Source organism: Pelobates fuscus, chromosome 11 (assembly GCF_036172605.1).
Source record: "Pelobates fuscus isolate aPelFus1 chromosome 11, aPelFus1.pri, whole genome shotgun sequence".
Classification (NCBI taxonomy): Eukaryota; Metazoa; Chordata; class Amphibia; order Anura; family Pelobatidae; genus Pelobates; species Pelobates fuscus.
Window position 1 is genome coordinate 133561098 of NC_086327.1, and position 19839 is coordinate 133580936.

Below are 19839 nucleotides of genomic sequence, written 5' to 3' on the forward strand. Positions count from 1 at the left end.
TGTTGCTACCAACAGAGGGCACTACACAAGCTCCATAGCCAAATCCACCTAGTTGGTAGCAATCCTCAGCAGTACAGGAGAGCAGGCAATACATTTCACAGTACACACACACACTATAAACAATTACATTACACACACCCTGCACCTATAATGGGTACATGGTGACTAAAACATAAGATAAATAAAGCAACCTACATAAATAGTCTGTCTGAAGGTAGAATAGGGGCTTTAAAGCCAAATACATCAAAGAGTCATAGTCACAGGGGAGGAGGCTGGCAAGCAGGCCTCTCCAGGACCAAGTGGCGAAGGGCACTTCGTCACACCTTAAAATACTCATAAGCAAAGTTTTCATAATTTTCATCTATATTTTTTAATCACACGTACTCTACATTATATAAATTATATTTGTGTGTCTTTGCTACGTACCCCATTTTTCATATAAATATTGTATGATACATCCCGCAGACTAAAATCAATCAATAATAAAGTAGTCACAGTAACCATGTACAAGAACAACAAAAATAGCTTTATTTAACCATGTACCTGTCAGTATACTCTAATGCATGACATTCCCACTGTCTGGATACACTGCGCTGTTAGAGAAAGGATTTGTGCGATCTGACAGGTTATTACCAGTTTGGGGTTCGTAGTTATTTAAAAATTTCCTTTTTGCCTCCAAAGTCATCTCGCTCAGACATTTTTATCAGCTCCAGAGAGATTTCCGTTTAAACACATCCAACACTTCCTGATCTATTTCCTCTGGTAGAACAAATATACCACCTGACTCGGTTTCCTTTGATACATGCCAAGGCTGTTGGACAATAGAGACAGGACAATGGGGTGTCCATGTGCTAAACGGTGCCATACAATGAGGCTTCATTTCCCACTGGGAGTCCAACTAATTTATAGGTAAATATTAGTAATGTGTGGGGCTATAAGGGCGAAAGAGTGATGAAAGAGCGGAGGGTGAATATTAAGGAGGCCAGTTTGTGATTAATCTTCTTCCTGAAGTCAGTTTTTATTGTTCACATCATGGTCGTTTAAAAAGTTCAGCATCGTTCCACATGTATTTTACTTGTATATTAAGGTATCAGGCTGTTGTGCAGATACACAAAAAACAGCGTCTTGTCCTGTGAAGGCTATCCCTGAAACCCAGATAGATCTGGGGTGCTAATGAACCCCATTACTGATTAATACCACAAAGGTTTATTCATGGCTTTAAGGAAGTGAGGTTCCAACTGTTCAGTGCGTTACGACCACCGATCCACCATTCCTTTAAATAAAATGATTTTACTGTGATCCCCTACCTCGGTCTGAAACAAGAATTCATGGCTACTCAGGGCGTATGTGGTAAAATGATAATAACACATTTATCGAGGAAAAAGGCAGCTCATAGTTCCCACAGAAGCTTTCCGCTGATAAATTGGGTGCGTTTCTGTGTTCTGGGGAAAAAATCACAAATTTTACTGGCTTTATTCCAAAAAAATAACCTAGTTCTTTCCTCTAATAGCTTATAGGACCATATCTATCTAAAATGCTACAATTGTAAAGCAAATCACTTTGTATTCATGAAAACACTGTCAGAAGAAAAATAATCTTTTATGTATAGCTGCAAAGCTATAGAGAGACAAAGAGATAATTCTGTTATTACAGAGATGGAACAGGGTAACATCTATTTCATGTCTGTGTCAGTGAGAAGATTGTTCATATTGTTTGGGCAGAAAAACAGCCCTGACCTGCAACCACAGAACGATCAAGGGCTCTTCTTGCAGAAAATTCACTATTGTGATATCTGTCAAAACACAACCAACCTTGGAGGCCAACAGTATGGCCTGTGAGCCTGTCTATATTCTGAAATGTCCTACATTTGTCGTTTATAAACAATGTCTTGGTATAACAGAACTGAACACGCTTTCTGAAATGTTATTGTAACACCTGTTTGTGCATTAATTCTCCAGTTTGTGATAGTTATTAGATACATCAGCCATTTCTACTCTACTGCTGCAAAGATTGACATCTGTGGTTATAATATAAAATAATCAGTACCATCAGTGCTGCAGAAGCTAGCTTTTTATGGCTAAAAATACCAGCATAACTTCCTGCTTTTGGTTTTTTTTAAGCAGCATCTGTATTTTAACTGTGCGCAGAATTAAAGGCGCACCATACAACCACAAGAGAATGAATGAACGAGAGACGTTTTAACTGTCGCTTAATCCTAATCAGCTCCTGTTCTTAAAATAACAGATTTTCAAGGCCTGATAAGAAAGCCACATCCAGGTATCTGGGGTCTGGGTATTTTGTTAGCTCTCGTACTAGGGACAAAAATGGGGTTAGGTACGCTTGCCTGAGCTGGGCCTTCATTCGTTCTGATTTCTGTGAGCTTAACATTTGTTTATCATGACCTTTTTTTACCATATATATGGCGCCAAATAAATACTGCTGATATTTATTATTTCCTGTTATGTTTTGTTTACTCATTGTACAGCGCTACAGAATGTGTTGGCAGCTTGCAAATAAAACAAGCATATGTAAAGAGCAGCTTTGATACAATGTGCTAAAAAAGAAGTAATTAAAAGGTTGCAACGGTGACTGCTCCACATTTACTAATCATCTACATTTTTTGAAAGTAAATTGAAAATGAAAAGTAATTGTTGTTCCACCTAATAGCCTGTGACAGAGAAAGCCAGCGAGTTCACCAGAGTGGGGGTGTTGGGCAGGAAGTGGTAATGTCTCAGATCTAAGTGCAGTGTGCTGGAGATTGCTAAATTAATTTTGGGAGAGGGTGCAAATTCAGAATTTCGAAAATTTGTATTTAATGTTAAAAGCCCCAAAATAAAAGTTACATTTTGTGTTAATAGTTCAGTGCAAGATATCGAAAATTGGTATTTTTTTTTAAATCATTCATAATGTGTCTGTGGCATTTGTTGTGAGTTTGTGTCATTTGTTGTGAGTTTGTATCAAAGCCCGACTGTATTTTAGCTTGTTAGACATTCCGTTCTAAAACGGTGGGAATTATTATGCAGTTGGCCCCCCCTGTGTGGCATTCTTCTGGGAAGACTTTTTACAAGATTTTGGATTGTGTCTGGGGGAAATATGTGCCCATGCAGCCAAAAGAGCATTTGTAAGGTCATGCCCTGATGTTGGAACGGTAAGGTCTGGCTTGCGAGAGGCATCCTAATTTATCTCCAAGGTGTTCAGTGGGTTTGAGGTCGGGAGGGAAATGTGCCGCATTTAAATCACTGAACTCTTCCTGAGGATTTGTTGTTCTCCCAATGTTTGTCTATGGAGATCTCGTGGCAACGTGTTGGGTTTTACCACCTGTTAGCTATGGGCAAGGCTTGAACACCTGAACTCAACCATTACTAGGGGTGTCCCCATACTTCTGCCCATATATTGTTATAAGGTGCCTTAAAAAAATAATATTGTCTCAGTGGAATTCAGTACAGAGCGATACAGAGTAACAAAACAGAGGTTACCAGTATTTACAGAATAGTCTGTAAACTGAGTATTAAAGATGCAATTTGTCATCAATGAGTGCAAAACTCCTCTTTTAGACTTGAAGGACAAAGTTCTCCTTTATTTTTTTAAAAAGTTTATTACATTTACTGACACTTATTGATATATTTATTTTTTAACGATGTGTGTTGAGTTTTGAGTAAATTTCACTTTTTTATCTGACTGAGAGGTTGTGTTGGGTCAAACCCTACTGTTATTTGACCAACTGCTGCTCAACCTAACTTCCCTGCTGTGATCACTCTGTGCGCGTTCTGTGTGAACCTGGAGAAGCAGGTTAGGCTGAGCAGCAGTTGGTCAGATATCAGTTCAGCCTGACCCAACAAGGACGCTCAGCCAGATTAGATAGTGTGTTCAAAAGGTTCAAAAGAAAGGGAGAGAATGGGTGTGTTTCCATTTTTTTTTTTTTAGAAGACCCCTAAATTTAGAATGAGGGAAAAAAGCAAAGCCATAAAAAGTAGTGGTAAAATGGATAAATCCGATGTTCCCCAATAATAACTGATGGACCCTGTAACGGAACCGCTGGCACCCCGACCGGGTACCCTCCGCTGACGGATGCTCCTAGTGCTTTCCGAGGTCTCCAAGCACTCCACCAGACACCATAATCACTGTAGACTCCCACGAACCGCCGCAGCTTGGTTGGGGTCTCGCCACGCTACCCACTCTGGACCCAAGACCAGGGTCCCGCTTCCAGTAGATGGACCTCTCCGAATTCCAGAGCGCAGGAACAGGAACCAGCTCTTAGCAGAGCTCAGCGATTATACCCTGGGGAGTATAGTGATTATAGCAATCCCCAGAGTGTAGTTCTCCAATCCCCCCAAACATGAGCCGAAACTTCATGAAGGTGCAAGATGATCTGAGGTGCTAGCACACCCAGTCTGGTTTTTATTACAGTTGTACACTTACAGGCCACACCCAGGGGGAGGCATAAAACAACCAATCACATACATGGTTCAGCCCACACATCCCCTCCCCTCAGATAACAGTAAACCCAATTATATAGTACACATTTTTAACCAAGTTCTGGATGTACCCCAAAACCAGGGGGTACACCTTTAAATACAGCATCGCTGGATAGCCCTTATTCAGGGGGACAACATATTCAAAATTCAAGTTATTCGGATGAACGGTTCGTGAGATATGGGGTTCAAAAGATTTGACCGACCGCATGGGTAAAGTATCCGAAAACAGTTCCATGCATTTTGGCCCTGCGGTCGGTCACAAACAAGGGAATGAAAACAGGCGAATTTCCTGTGTTATAGAGCCTGGAGAGGGTTTGAATGAATTCCCTTGTTTGTGGGGTTCTTTCTACCGAACGGCGGGTCATTCGGTAGTTTCCATACGAATTTCTGGAAGTATGGAGGTCTCAGCGGTGTTTGCCTAGTCAAGTGTCCGATTTTAGTTCCAGACACTCGACGGCAAAACACCGCTGTTCGGTAGTTTAAGATGGCCGCCGCCACGTGTTTGTTTCCCGAATGGCGGCCACCCAGAGGACAAAGAATACATTACCTGGATTGCCAATTACCCGTTTGCAACATTGTTGCAAACTGTAATTGGAGGCACACTTATTCCTGGGTGGTCTGGTTGTTCGGTAGTTTCACTCAATATAATGAATGGAGTGATTCTACCGAACAATCAGATGAATACTGCATACAAATCACCCAGGTTAAACTTAACACATAAATACATATACAATATTACAGGCAGTACACTGAAATATGCTTCATAGTCTTAAAGGGACAGTAGTCCCAAAAGTCCCAATCTGTTCATAGATGATTTTAAATGGCCAGTAGTCGAACAATAAAATACAATATGCCCAAATATAGTTCTCTAAACGTACCAATTTTCAAGGGGCCATAGTCAGCAGGTAGGAGGCGGGCAAACAGGCTTCTCCAATGCCCAGTGGCGAGGTTGGTTTCGTCACAGACCCCAATAACAGGGCTACGTTTTATTCAGATTCTTAGACAGGATCAGATGATTGCACATTGCCACAGTTGGTAATAGCTTTCTCTGTGAGTGCTTGGCAGAACTATGAAAATGCGTCTGCTTGTTGCCTGCTGTCAGTAGATCCCAGGGGCCGTTTAACCTGCCCACGGGGCAGAACTCAGACAGAAAGCCTTGTGTCAGACTGAAGTAATGAGGACACAGAGGAGAGAGTCCAGCTTTGCTCGCTGACAACACAAAACACACTTTTCTAAAAGGTGCCCGAAAGTAAAGCAGAACTGCTTAATTTGAGCATTGCCATCAGCCAAAAAACATTTATTTTTTTACTTTTTATTGTATTCTTTTTTTAAGAGGAATAATCTAATCTCCCGCCTTGGTTCTCTGTCTCTAACAGTTGTCAGAGAATAATAGGAAATAGGTACTTTAACAGCAGTGGCTCTATATCTGTTTATCTTAAAGGGAGACTCCAGGCACCAAAACAACTTCATCTAAATTATGGTTGTCATGGTGCCAGGATACCCCTTGAGGCAACCTTATCTCAAGGGGCTCAACCGTTCTCGAACAGTTTAAGCTCTAAGTTGCTTCCAGCTGCGATGTCCACTTCCTCCCCTGGTGGCAATCAGTGACTCCCCATTCACGAAACTGGCTTGGAAGAGGTAAGTTTGTTTCTAAGCCAGTTTAGTGAATGGGGAGTCACTGTTTGGCTGAGAGTGTCTGCTGACCGCTCTCAGCCAAAATATGGACTGTCCGTCCTAAATAGAGACACTTGGGAAGTATGCCATACCCAAGCAGTGCAGCAGTATGGGAAGCCATGTATGACATCATTCCAGGTGAAATAAATTCTCTGCGTTTCAACATATGGGTACATTGTGTGGCGAAGTCTTCCCTTTAATACCACAACCTTTATAGCAAGCGTTGGATCTCAAAAATGTCCTCACACCCACTGTCAAAATAAATATGTGATTTTCATGAAGCAAAGTGCGTCTATGTGTGCTCCTGTTTCTAATTTGTGTTTCTGATGATTTACCGTGTAAAGAATGTGGCATGTCACGCGCCTCCACAGTCAGACTAAGAAAACACAGGGCCCTGGGCAGTAACACATTGGGAGCACTCATACACTTTATGATAGTGGGAAGGCAGCTGTTAGGAGAAGTGGCCCCATAACATCTGCCCAATGCAGAATGCCCCACAATTTACCAATAAATTACTTGGGCAGTAATTTATTGGTAAATTCCCTCACGCTACAACTCACACGCTGACCAGGGATCTCCTGCCTCTAAGGTAGAAAATGTAGAGTATTTTCGTTTAAATATATTTCCACTTCCTAGCAGAAATCTTTATTTATCTAGTAACCACACCTTGAAATGAAGGTGTTAGGGGATGCTTGATTTAACTCTTGCTCTCAACGTGTTTGAGGGAGTGTGCTTTGGGTTTCTTTAACTCATGGCCATACAGCTGCTTATTCTTTCACTAGTGTTCTATAAAAATTGAAGCTCACAGAATTATTTTCTTTACTCTCTAAATAAAAAACTGAAAGTCTAGAGAAAAATGATGTAAATGGCAGTGTGATGTCCCTGGGCTTGTGCCCTCAATGCATCTAAGCCAGAGGTTTCTGAAGTCAAAGCGTGGAACCTTTAAACTAGAGATGTTCTAAACATCTGTGCAGGAAAAAAAAACAGGCCAAGGGACCTGACAGTCCAGCGCCAGCGTTTTGCGCTGTTTGCTCCAAAATCTCTTAATTTGAATATGGTTTAGAATGTTCAGCATTCCAGAGTTCTGCAAAACAAATAACAATTTAAATCATATAAAGAGAGACTAGAGACTAACAAGTGCATTCCTTTTGAAATGTATTTTGTTTTGAGCAGATGATCCTGAGATAGATGCTGAGCGGCTCAGATTCTCTGGATCTTTGAAAGTATTTGTGGAGCACAGTATCCAAAATGTCATCCAAATGACACCCTACGAAAATCCCCCCACCTTTGTGCTACAGAGTAGCGTGTTGGTGGTTAAACTGGCAGGGTATGTGTTTGGAGAAGGTTCACTGCCAGAGAAACATTGTCACATTGGCAGAGTACGTGTTTTAGGGGTAAATGGTAGAGTATGTGTTTTATGGGTTCACTGGCTGGGTAATTGTTTAGTGGTATCACACTGGCAGTGTATGTGTTTTGGGGGGTTACAATGGCAGAGTATGTGTTCTGGGGGTTCACTGGTTGGGTAGTTGTTTAGTGGTATCACATTGGCAGAGTATGTGTTCTGGGGGTTCACTGGCATCACATTGGCAGGGTATGTGTTTTCAGGGGGTTACACGGGCTGGGTTTGTGCTTGGATGGTATTTTAGATCTGATAAATTACTCTGTACATTAAATTAATTACTCTCTTTATTACAGGAAGCTTTGTCGGTGGTGAGTGACGACCAATCACTGTTTGATTCAACGTATGGAGCATCATCCCACCTTTCGAAGGTGGACATGACTGCCTCTGGGAATCCGGATTATGGACAACCACACAAAATAAACCCTTTGCCCCCTCAGCAGGAGTGGATTAACCAGCCCATACGAGTCAACATCAAAAGGGAATATGAGCACATGAATGGCTCCAGGTGAGGTGAACACAGGAGCTATCCTTTCTGCAGTCATATAATGTAGATAGAATGTGCAACTGGTGGTGCCCATGGCTGTGCCTGGAATGTGCGGACAGTGAATATAGAGCCTAGGCAGCATTTCTTTATTACTCCTGCTAGGCCACCTGTCTGTACGTAAATCTTGAGCAAGGTATATGTAAATGTGTAATGTAATGTGAATACGCTTTTAGATTCATTACTGTCCTACATGCAGTATTCTGTAATAATGAAACACAAGATAAAAGCAACTGAAAAGTTCATATACATTGTAAATTGTAAGAAAAATGCATGGTTCTAAGAAATGCTTGTTTTCTCCTAATGTGACTCCTGTCAGAGGGCTGAGAGTTCTAAATCAGGGCCTACCTCAGTACCTAGCTAGCCGTGTGTTTCTCTAAGTAAGGAAAACGAGGCATCATGTAAACTGGGAGGCATAGGAGGTAGAGGACATTGTTGAAAATCAGCAGCAGGCAGAGTATGTGTTTTAGGGGATAGATGGTAGAGTATGTGTTCTGGGGGTTTACTGGCTGGGTAATTGTTTAGTGTTATCACACTGGCAGAGTATGTGTTCTGGGGGTTTACTGGCTAGGTAATTGTGTAGTGTTATCACACTGGCAGAGTATGTGTTCTGGGGGTTCACTGGCTGGGTAATTGTTTAGTGTTATCACACTAGCAGAGTATGTGTTTTGGGGGTTACATGGGCTGCTATTTTGATTAAACATTTACAATCCCATTCTCAAAACTCCACAGATCACAGTTTAGTGAATTAACCCTTGAGCACAAGAGAAACGATAATGGTTTGAACTGTTAGGTCCACTTTGGAAATATGAAATGTATTTCACTCTGGAAGTCTTTTTGTGTGCCAGTTCTATTTTTTAAGATTGAAGTGTGAATGTTGCTGTATTCTTGCATGTTATTTATGTGCAGCTGTTTGTAATATTGTATTTGTGCATATGTGGACTGTTATATATGTTCATGAGTAGCTCGTGGCGTGGTGTGTGATACCTATGAATGAGGACTGTGTATCGGGCTGCTTGTAGAATTGTATTTGTGGATGATACAGTTGTGCTCAAAAGTTTGCATACCCTTGGAGAATTGGTAATATATGTACCATATTTAAATAAAACATGAGTGAGCAGGCAAAACACATTTCTTTTATTTTCTATGGGATTCATATTCAACTGTAGGTTATAACAGAATGGCACAATCATAAAATAAAGCATGGCAATAAAGAAAAAAAATGAAATGACCCCTGTTCAAAAGTCTGCACACCCTTAGTTCTTAATACTGTGTATTGCCCCCTTTAGCATCAATGACAGGGTGCAGACTTTTGTAATTGTTGCCTATAAGGCCCATAATTCTTGCAGGTGGTATAGCTGCCCATTCATCTTGGCAAAATGCCTACAGGTCATGCAAAGTCTTTGGTCGTCTTGCATGAACCGCACATTTGAGATCACCCCAGAGTGGCTCGATGATATTAAGGTCAGAAAACTGCGATGAACACTCCAGAACCTTCACCTTTTCTGCTGGAACCACTGGAGGGTCAACCTGGCCATGTGCTTAGGTCATTGTCATGCTAGAAAGTTCAAGAGCGTCCCATGTGCAGCTTTGGTGCAGAAGTTGGCAAATTGTCTGCCAATATTATCTGATAACAACTACATTCATCTTGCCATCATTTTTTACAAGATTCCCCGTGCCTATAGAGCTCACTCCCCCCCAAACATCAGTAACCAAGTGACCCTTGTTGACCTCTCTCCAAACATAGTGTATATTGTTGTGACCATGAAGCTCTATTTTGGTCTCGTCACTCCAAATTACAGTGTGCCAGAAGTTGTAAGGAGTGTCAAGTTGTTGTCAGGCACATTGTAACCAGGCTTTGTTGTGGCATTGGCGCAGTAAAGGCTTCTTTCTGGCAACTTGACCATGCAGCAAAATTTTGTTCAAGTACCATTGTATTGTGCTCCTAAAAACAACCACATTGTCTTTTTCCAGAGCAGCCTGTATTTCTCCTGAGGTTACCTGGGGGTTTTTCTTTGTATCCCGAACAATTTTTCTGGCAGTTGTGCCTGAAATTTTTCTTGGTCTACCTGACCTTGGCTTGATATCAAGAGATTCCCAAATTTTCCACTTCTTAATAAGTGATCGAGCAGTACTGACTGGCATTTTCAAGGTTTTGGATATCTTGTTATTTCCTTTTCCATCTTTATAAAGTTCCATTACCTTGTTACGCAGGTCTTTTGACAGTGCTTTTCTGCTCCCCATGGCTCAGTATCTAGCCTGCTCAGTGCATCCACGTGAGAGCTAACAAACTCATTGACTATTTATACAATTTAAATAGCCACAGGTGTGGGAAATTAACCTTTAATTGCCATTTTAACCTGTGTGTATTACCTTGTGTGTCTGTAACAAGGCCAAACATTCAAGGGTATATAAACTTTTGATCAGGGCCTTTTGGGTCTTCATATGATCACTGTCCTTCAATAAGATACATTATATTGCGTGATCCGTCATATTTTCTAAATCAATGCCACAATTTCACAATTTCTGCCAGGGTATGCAAACTTGAGCACAACTGTATGTCACATTGTGTGTTTAGTGGTGTGTGGGGCTGCTTAGGGTATTGCTTGTGAGAGGCTGCTTGTTGTGTGCGTGGATTGTCAGTGTTTTGTGTTTGTGGGGACTGTGTGCGTGTTTTGTGTGTGAGCTGTTTATATTATATGTATGAAGGGGAAGCTTATCCTGCAGCTCTGTGTATACCTAGCAATATGGTTGGATTCCATGGGGTCCAGTGGGGACCGGCTGGCCAGGTACAGGTCAGGGGCAGGAGCTGCAATAACAGCTGTAGGCAGGGCTGGACTGGGAAAGAAAATAGGCCCGGGCATTTTTGAGTCACAGCGGTGTGTGTGTGAGGGGTGCAGTGTGTGTGAAGACTGCAGTGTGTGAAGGCTGCAGTGTGTAAGGGGTGCAGTGTGTGTGTGAAAGGTGCAGTGTGTATATGTGTCCGTGTGAAGAGTGCAGTTTGTGTGTGTGAAGGGTGTAGTGTGTGAAGGGTGTAGTTAGTGTGTGTGTGTGTGTTTGGTGTGCAGTGGGGGGAGGAGTGCAGTGTGTGAGTGTGTGTGTGGGTGGGTGAGGGGTGCAGTGTGAGGCTGTGTGTGAGAGGTGCATGTGTGTGTGTGAAGGGTGCAGTGTGTATGAAAGGTGCTGTGTGTTTGAAGGATGCAGTGTGTATGAAAGGTGCAGTGTGTATGAAGGGTGCAGTGTGTATGAAGGGTGATGTGTGTGTGAAGGGTTCAGTGTGTATAAAAGGTGCAGTGTGTATGAAAGGTACAGTGTGTATGAAGGGTGCAGTGTGTATGAAGGTGTAGTGTGTATGAAGGGTGCAGTGTGTATGAAAAAGTGCAGTGTGTATGAAGGGTGGAGTGTGTATGAAGGGTGCTGTGTGTATGTGTGTGTCTGTGTAAAGGGTGCAGTGTGTATGTGTGTGTCTGTGTAAAGGGTGCAGTGTGTTAGCAGTAAAGGGTGTAGTAAGTGTGTGTGTGTTTGGTGTGCAGTGGGGGGAAGATTAAATTAATACATAAATATGTTTTTTTTTTTAAATCTACACTTTATATCCCCCCTCCCTTCTTACCGTTGGCTGGGAGGGGGGACATAGATGTAGTGGAGGTGCAGTGTGTGTGAAGGCTGCAGTGTGTGAGGGGTGCAGTGTGTGTGTGAAAGGTGCAGTGTGTATATGTGTCCGTGTGAAGAGTGCAGTTTGTGTGTGTGAAGGGTGTAGTGTGTGAAGGGTGTAGTTAGTGTGTGTGTGTTTGGTGTGCAGTGGGGGAGGAGTGCAGTTTGTGAGTGAGTGTGTGTGTGGGTGGGTGAGGGGTGCATTGTGAGGCTGTGTGTGAAAGGTGCATGTGTTTGAAGGATGCAGTGTGTATAAAAGGTGCAGTGTGTATGAAAGGTGCAGTGTGTGTGAAGGGTGCAGTGTGTATGAAGGTGCAGTGTGTATGAAGGTGCAGTGTGTATGAAGGTGTAGTGTGTATGAAGGGTGCAGTGTGTATGAAGGGTGCTGTGTGTGTGAAGGGTGCAGTGTGTATGAAGGTGCAGTGTGTATGAAGGTGTAGTGTGTATGAAGGGTGCAGTGTGTATGAAGGGGGCTGTGTGTGTAAAGGGTGCAGTGTGTATGAAGGTGCAGTGTGTATGAAGGGTGCAGTGTGTATGAAGGTGTAGTGTGTATGAAGGTGTAGTGTGTATGAAGGGTGCAGTGTGTATGAAGGGTGCTGTGTGTGTGAAGGGTGCAGTGTGTATGAAGGTGCAGTGTGTATGAAGGTGTAGTGTGTATGAAGGTGTAGTGTGTATGAAGGGTGCAGTGTGTATGAAGGGGGCTGTGTGTGTAAAGGGTGCAGTGTGTATGAAGGGTGCAGTGTGTATGAAGGGTGCAGTGTGTATGAAGAGTGCAGTGTGTATGAAAAAGTGCAGTGTGTATGAAGGGTGGAGTGTGTATGAAGGGTGCTGTGTGTATGTGTGTGTCTGTGTAAAGGGTGCAGTGTGTATGTGTGTGTCTGTGTAAAGGGTGCAGTGTGTTAGCAGTAAAGGGTGTAGTAAGTGTGTGTGTGTTTGGTGTGCAGTGGGGGGAAGATTAAATTAATACATAAATATGTTTTTTTTTTTAAAATCTACACTTTATATCCCCCCTCCCTTCTTACCGTTGGCTGGGAGGGGGGACATAGATGTAGTGGAGGTGCAGTGTGTGTGAAGGCTGCAGTGTGTGAGGGGTGCAGTGTGTGTGTGTGTGAAAGGTGCAGTGTGTATATGTGTCCGTGTGAAGAGTGCAGTTTGTGTGTGTGAAGGGTGTAGTGTGTGAAGGGTGTAGTTAGTGTGTGTGTGTTTGGTGTGCAGTGGGAGGAGGAGTGCAGTTTGTGAGTGAGTGTGTGTGTGGGTGGGTGAGGGGTGCATTGTGAGGCTGTGTGTGAAAGGTGCATGTGTTTGAAGGATGCAGTGTGTATAAAAGGTGCAGTGTGTATGAAAGGTGCAGTGTGTGTGAAGGGTGCAGTGTGTATGAAGGTGCAGTGTGTATGAAGGTGCAGTGTGTATGAAGGTGTAGTGTGTATGAAGGGTGCAGTGTGTATGAAGGGTGCTGTGTGTGTGAAGGGTGCAGTGTGTATGAAGGTGTAGTGTGTATGAAGGTGTAGTGTGTATGAAGGTGTAGTGTGTATGAAGGGTGCAGTGTGTATGAAGGGGGCTGTGTGTGTAAAGGGTGCAGTGTGTATGAAGGTGCAGTGTGTATGAAGGGTGCAGTGTGTATGAAGGTGTAGTGTGTATGAAGGTGTAGTGTGTATGAAGGGTGCAGTGTGTATGAAGGGTGCTGTGTGTGTGAAGGGTGCAGTGTGTATGAAGGTGCAGTGTGTATGAAGGTGTAGTGTGTATGAAGGTGTAGTGTGTATGAAGGGTGCAGTGTGTATGTGTGTGTCTGTGTAAAGGGTGCAGTGTGTTAGCAGTAAAGGGTGTAGTAAGTGTGTGTGTGTTTGGTGTGCAGTGGGGGGAAGATTAAATTAATACATAAATATGTTTTTTTTTTTAAAATCTACACTTTATATCCCCCCTCCCTTCTTACCGTTGGCTGGGAGGGGGGACATAGATGTAGTGGAGGTGCAGTGTGTGTGAAGGCTGCAGTGTGTGAGGGGTGCAGTGTGTGTGTGTGTGAAAGGTGCAGTGTGTATATGTGTCCGTGTGAAGAGTGCAGTTTGTGTGTGTGAAGGGTGTAGTGTGTGAAGGGTGTAGTTAGTGTGTGTGTGTTTGGTGTGCAGTGGGAGGAGGAGTGCAGTTTGTGAGTGAGTGTGTGTGTGGGTGGGTGAGGGGTGCATTGTGAGGCTGTGTGTGAAAGGTGCATGTGTTTGAAGGATGCAGTGTGTATAAAAGGTGCAGTGTGTATGAAAGGTGCAGTGTGTGTGAAGGGTGCAGTGTGTATGAAGGTGCAGTGTGTATGAAGGTGCAGTGTGTATGAAGGTGTAGTGTGTATGAAGGGTGCAGTGTGTATGAAGGGTGCTGTGTGTGTGAAGGGTGCAGTGTGTATGAAGGTGTAGTGTGTATGAAGGTGTAGTGTGTATGAAGGTGTAGTGTGTATGAAGGGTGCAGTGTGTATGAAGGGGGCTGTGTGTGTAAAGGGTGCAGTGTGTATGAAGGTGCAGTGTGTATGAAGGGTGCAGTGTGTATGAAGGTGTAGTGTGTATGAAGGTGTAGTGTGTATGAAGGGTGCAGTGTGTATGAAGGGTGCTGTGTGTGTGAAGGGTGCAGTGTGTATGAAGGTGCAGTGTGTATGAAGGTGTAGTGTGTATGAAGGTGTAGTGTGTATGAAGGGTGCAGTGTGTATGAAGGGTGCAGTGTGTATGAAGGTGTAGTGTGTATGAAGGTGTAGTGTGTATGAAGGTGTAGTGTGTATGAAGGTGTAGTGTGTATGAAGGGTGCAGTGTGTATGAAAAGTGCAGTGTGTATGAAGGGTGCTGTGTGTGTCTGTGTAAAGGGTGCAGTGTGTTAGGAGCGTGTGTGTTTGGTGTGCAGTGTGGGGAAGATTAAATTAATACATGAATATGTTTTGTTTTTTTTTACAAATCTACACTTTATATCCCCCCTCCCTTCTTACCGTTGACTGGGAGGGGGGACATAGATGTAGTGGAGGTGAATCCCTGGTGGTCGTAGTGGCGAGATTTGAGCTTTGCCAATGTAACCGCAGCAACGCTCCGACCACACAAGAGCAACCCGGCAGAGCTGCAGGTTAGAGCTCCACCGGGTTCTCTCTTTCTCCCATGCCAGCGGCCGCATATCAGTACCTGTGGGCCGGTGAGGGAGCTCTTTGATCTAATCAGCATCTTGATATGCCACACTTGTGAGGTGGATGGGTTATCTCTGCAAAGGAGAACTGCTCACTAACACAGATTTAGACAGATTTGTGAACAATATTTGAGAGATATAGGCCTTTTGTGCACATAGAAAAAGTCTTAGATCTTTGAGTTCAGCTCATGAAAAATAGGGGCAAAAACAAAAGTGTTGCGTTTATAATTGTGTTCAGTGTGGGAACACGTTTAGCCAGGTAAGGCAATGTCAGAGGTTTGCAGTTAGCAGGCCAGTGATATCAACGTTCAAACTATTGCACAGAAACAGTGTGCAGTGTCAGGCACACGAGTGAGAAATCGAATGATTCACTGTACCAGAGAATCATGGGAAAAGTAATCTAATTTGCATGAAATGCCTTGTCTGTGTCATGAGGAAGTCCTTGTGATAGTAAAGTTATATTACTTACAATTCAGCGCCGTATAATATCAGCAATGCCTACTTTTCTGTGTTCAATAAAAAAAAAAAATCTCCCAAATGTGACAGATCTCAAATTTTACTGCTGATTTCTGTTTCTATACTTGTGTCTAAACGGTAAATATTAGAGACATGTAGGAATTGTACTTGTTACAAAGGTTGACTCTTGTACTTGAACAACATGGCATTCTCTTTCAGTCTTGTGGGATGAGAATTAAACCTCTGGTTTGCTGCCTAGAAAAACAGTAGCCAAAAACAAAGACTTAAATTCAAACATATGTTAGTCAACATCTTCTGTCTATTGTGCAGCCTCGGCAGTCTAACAGACATTCGGAAAACATTATGGATGAACTATTAACCCCTGTGAGAGATCAGAAACACATTATATAGGAAACCCCTCTCTCTCTCTACAGAACAGCTCAGTCTGCGTCCGAGAGAAGGAAAATTCTTGCTATCGTAGATTATCTGAGTGCGATGTGAAACATATTGACCCTGCAGAGCTCTGAATCTCGCTGTCTGTGTCTGAACAGACTGTAGCATGCGCTCGATTCGGGATACTCAAGAAATACTATGATTATTGTTATATTATTTTATTATTTATATAGCGCCAGCAAATTCCGTAGCGTATAATAATTACTGAATGGTTACTAGTCATTTCTTTAAAACTATTTAAGAGTTTCAGATAAAATGTAGAAATGCAGCAATCAGTAGCCAAAGGTTGAAGGGATTGTATAAAGCATTTATATTTGATTATTAAACGCTTGTGCTATGCTGTATTGAAGTTTAATCTGTGCTATGTTAGCTATGTTAGAGTGTGGGGCAGTGCTGTGTTTGTGCTACGCTGTATTAATCTGTTAGTCTGTGCTATGTTAGCTATGTTAGAGTGTGGAGCAGTTCTGTGTTTGTGCTACGCTGTATTAATCTGTTAGTCTGTGCTATGTTAGCTATGTTAGAGTGTGGAGCAGTGCTGTGTTTGTGCTACGCTGTATTAATCTGTTAGTCTGTGCTATGTTAGCTATGTTAGAGTGTGGAGCAGTGCTGTGTTTGTCTTACGCTGTATTACTCTGTTAATCTGTGCTATGTTAGCTGTGTTAGAGTGTGGAGCAGTGCTGTGTTTGTGCTACACTGTATTAATCTGTTAGTCTGTGCTATGTTAGCTATGTTAGAGTGTGGGGCAGTGCTGTGTTTGTGCTACGCTGTATTAATCTGTTAATCTGTGCTATGTTAGCTATGTTAGAGTGTGGATCAGTGCTGTGTTTGTCTTACGCTGTATTAATCTGTTAATCTGTGCTATGTTAGCTGTGTTAGAGTGTGGAGCAGTGCTGTGTTTGTGCTACACTGTATTAATCTGTTAGTCTGTGCTATGTTAGCTATGTTACAGTGTGGGGCAGTGCTGTGTTTGTGCTACGCTGTATTAATCTGTTAATCTGTGCTATGTTAGCTATGTTAGAGTGTGGAGCAGTGCTGTGTTTGTGCTACGCTGTATTAATCAGTTAATCTGTGATATGTTAGCTATGTTAGAGTGTGGAGCAGTGCTGTGTTTGTGCTACGCTGTATTAATCTGTTAGTCTGTGCTATGTTAGCTATGTTAGAGTGTGGAGCAGTGCTGTGTTTGTGCTATGCTGTATTAATCTGTTAATCTGTGCTATGTTACCTATGTTAGAGTGTGGGGCAGTGCTGTGTTTGTGCTACGCTGTATTAATCTGTTAATCTGTGCTATGTTAGCTATGTTAGAGTGTGGAGCAGTGCTGTGTTTGTCCTACGCTGTATTAATCAGTTAATCTGTGCTATGTTAGCTATGTTAGAGTGGGGAGCAGTGCTGTGTTTGTGCTACGCTGTATTAATCTGTTAATCTGTGCTATGTTAGCTATGTTAGAGTGGGGAGCAGTGCTGTGTTTGTGCTACGCTGTATTAATCTGTTAATCTGTGCTATGTTAGCTATGTTAGAGTGTGGAGCAGTGCTGTGTTTGTGCTACGCTGTATTAATCTGTTAGTCTGTGCTATGTTAGCTATGTTAGAGTGTGGAGCAGTGCTGTGTTTGTCCTACGCTGTATTAATCTGTTAATCTGTGCTATGTTAGCTATGTTAGAGTGGGGAGCAGTGCTGTGTTTGTGCTACGCTGTATTAATCTGTTAATCTGTGCTATGTTAGCTATGTTAGAGTGTGGAGCAGTGCTGTGTTTGTGCTACGCTGTATTAATCTGTTAATCTGTGCTATGTTAGCTATGTTAGAGTGTGGAGCAGTGCTGTGTTTGTGCTACGCTGTATTAATCTGTTAATCTGTGCTATGTAAGCTATGTTAGAGTGTGGGGCAGTGCTGTGTTTGTGCTACGCTGTATTAATCTGTTAATCCGTGCTATGTTAGCTATGTTAGAGTGTGGGGCAGTGCTGTGTTTGTGCTACGCTGTATTAATCTGTTAATCTGTGCTATGTTAGCTATGTTAGAGTGTGGAGCAGTGCTGTGTTTGTGCTACGCTGTATTAATCTGTTAATCTGTGCTATGTTAGCTATGTTAGAGTGTGGAGCAGTGCTGTGTTTGTGCTACGCTGTATTAATCTGTTAGTCTGTGCTATGTTAGCTATGTTAGAGTGTGGAGCAGTTCTGTGTTTGTGCTACCCTGTATTAATCTGTTAATCTGTGCTATGTTAGCTATGTTAGAGTGTGGAGCAGTGCTGTGTTTGTGCTACGCTGTATTAATCTGTTAATCTGTGCTATGTTAGCTATGTTAGAGTGTGGAGCAGTTCTGTGTTTGTGCTACGCTGTATTAATCTGTTAATCTGTGCTATATGTTAGCTATGTTAGAGTGTGGAGCAGTGCTGTGTTTGTGCTACGCTGTATTAATCTGTTAGTCTGTGCTATGTTAGCTATGTTAGAGTGTGGAGCAGTGCTGTGTTTGTGCTACGCTGTATTAATCTGTTAGTCTGTGCTATGTTAGCTATGTTAGAGTGTGGAGCAGTGCTGTGTTTGTGCTACGCTGTATTACAGTTTCATCTGTGCTATGTTAGCTATGTTAGAGTGTGGAGCAGTGCTGTGTTTGTGCTACGCTGTATTAATCTGTTAATCTGTGCTATGTTAGCTATGTTAGAGTGTGGAGCAGTGCTGTGTTTGTGCTACGCTGTATTAATCTGTTAATCTGTGATATGTTAGCTATGTTAGAGTGTGGAGCAGTGCTGTGTTTGTTCTACGCTGTATTAATCTGTTAATCGGTGCTATGTTAGCTATGTTAGAGTGTGGAGCAGTGCTGTGTTTGTGCTACGCTGTATTAATCAGTTAGTCTGTGCTATGTTAGCTGTGTTAGAGTGTGGAGCAGTGCTGTATTTGTTCTACGCTGTATTAATCTGTTAGTCTGTGCTATGTTAGCTATGTTAGAGTGTGGAGCAGTGCTGTGTTTGTGCTACGCTGTATTAATCTGTTAATCTGTGCTATGTAAGCTATGTTAGAGTGTGGGGCAGTGCTGTGTTTGTCCTACGCTGTATTAATCTGTTAGTCTGTGCTATGTTAGCTATGTTAGAGTGTGGAGCAGTGCTGTGTTTGTTCTACGCTGTATTAATCTGTTAATCTGTGCTATGTTAGCTATGTTAGAGTGTGGAGCAGTGCTGTGTTTGTGCTACACTGTATTAATCTGTTAGTCTGTGCTATGTTAGCTATGTTAGAGTGTGGGGCAGTGCTGTGTTTGTGCTACGCTGTATTAATCTGTTAGTCTGTGCTATGTTAGCTATGTTAGAGTGTGGAGCAGTGCTGTGTTTGTGCTACGCTGTATTAATCTGTTAATCTATGCTATGTTAGCTATGTTAGAGTGTGGGGCAGTGCTGTGTTTGTCCTACGCTGTATTAATCTGTTAGTCTGTGCTATGTTAGCTATGTTAGAGTGTGGAGCAGTGCTGTGTTTGTTCTACGCTGTATTAATCTGTTAATCTGTGCTATGTTAGCTATGTTAGAGTGTGGAGCAGTGCTGTGTTTGTGCTACGCTGTATTAATCTGTTAATCTGTGCTATGTTAGCTATGTTAGAGTGTGGAGCAGTGCTGTGTTTGTGCTACGCTGTATTAATCTGTTAATCTGTGCTATGTTAGCTATGTTAGAGTGTGGAGCAGTGCTGTGTTTGTGCTACGCTGTATTAATCTGTTAATCTGTGCTCTGTTAGCTATGTTAGAGTGTGGAGCAGTGCTGTGTTTGTGCTACGCTGTATTAATCTGTTAATCTGTGCTATGTTAGCTATGTTAGAGTGTGGAGCAGTGCTGTGTTTGTGCTACGCTGTATTAATCTGTTAATCTGTGCTATGTTAGCTATTTTAGAGTGTGGAGCAGTGCTGTGTTTGTGCTACGCTGTATTAATCTGTTAATCTGTGCTCTGTTAGCTATGTTAGAGTGTGGAGCAGTGTTGTGTTTGTGCTACGCTGTATTAATCTGTTAATCTGTGCTATGTTAGCTATGTTAGAGTGTGGAGCAGTGTTGTGTTTGTGCTACGCTGTATTAATCT

General features: G+C 42.5%; 1 protein-coding gene across 2 annotated transcripts in view; it reads left to right on the top strand.

Annotated features, from left to right (window-relative positions):
• FLI1 (Fli-1 proto-oncogene, ETS transcription factor) overlaps positions 1–19839 on the top strand; it is an 89416-nt gene that overhangs the window by 30252 nt on the left and 39325 nt on the right. For both annotated transcript variants that reach the window (XM_063435418.1, XM_063435417.1), the window contains exon 2: positions 7845–8056. In XM_063435418.1, coding sequence (XP_063291488.1) covers positions 7926–8056 — 131 coding nt within the window. In that variant the 5' untranslated portion in view covers positions 7845–7925. The remainder of the gene's footprint in view (positions 1–7844; positions 8057–19839) is intronic.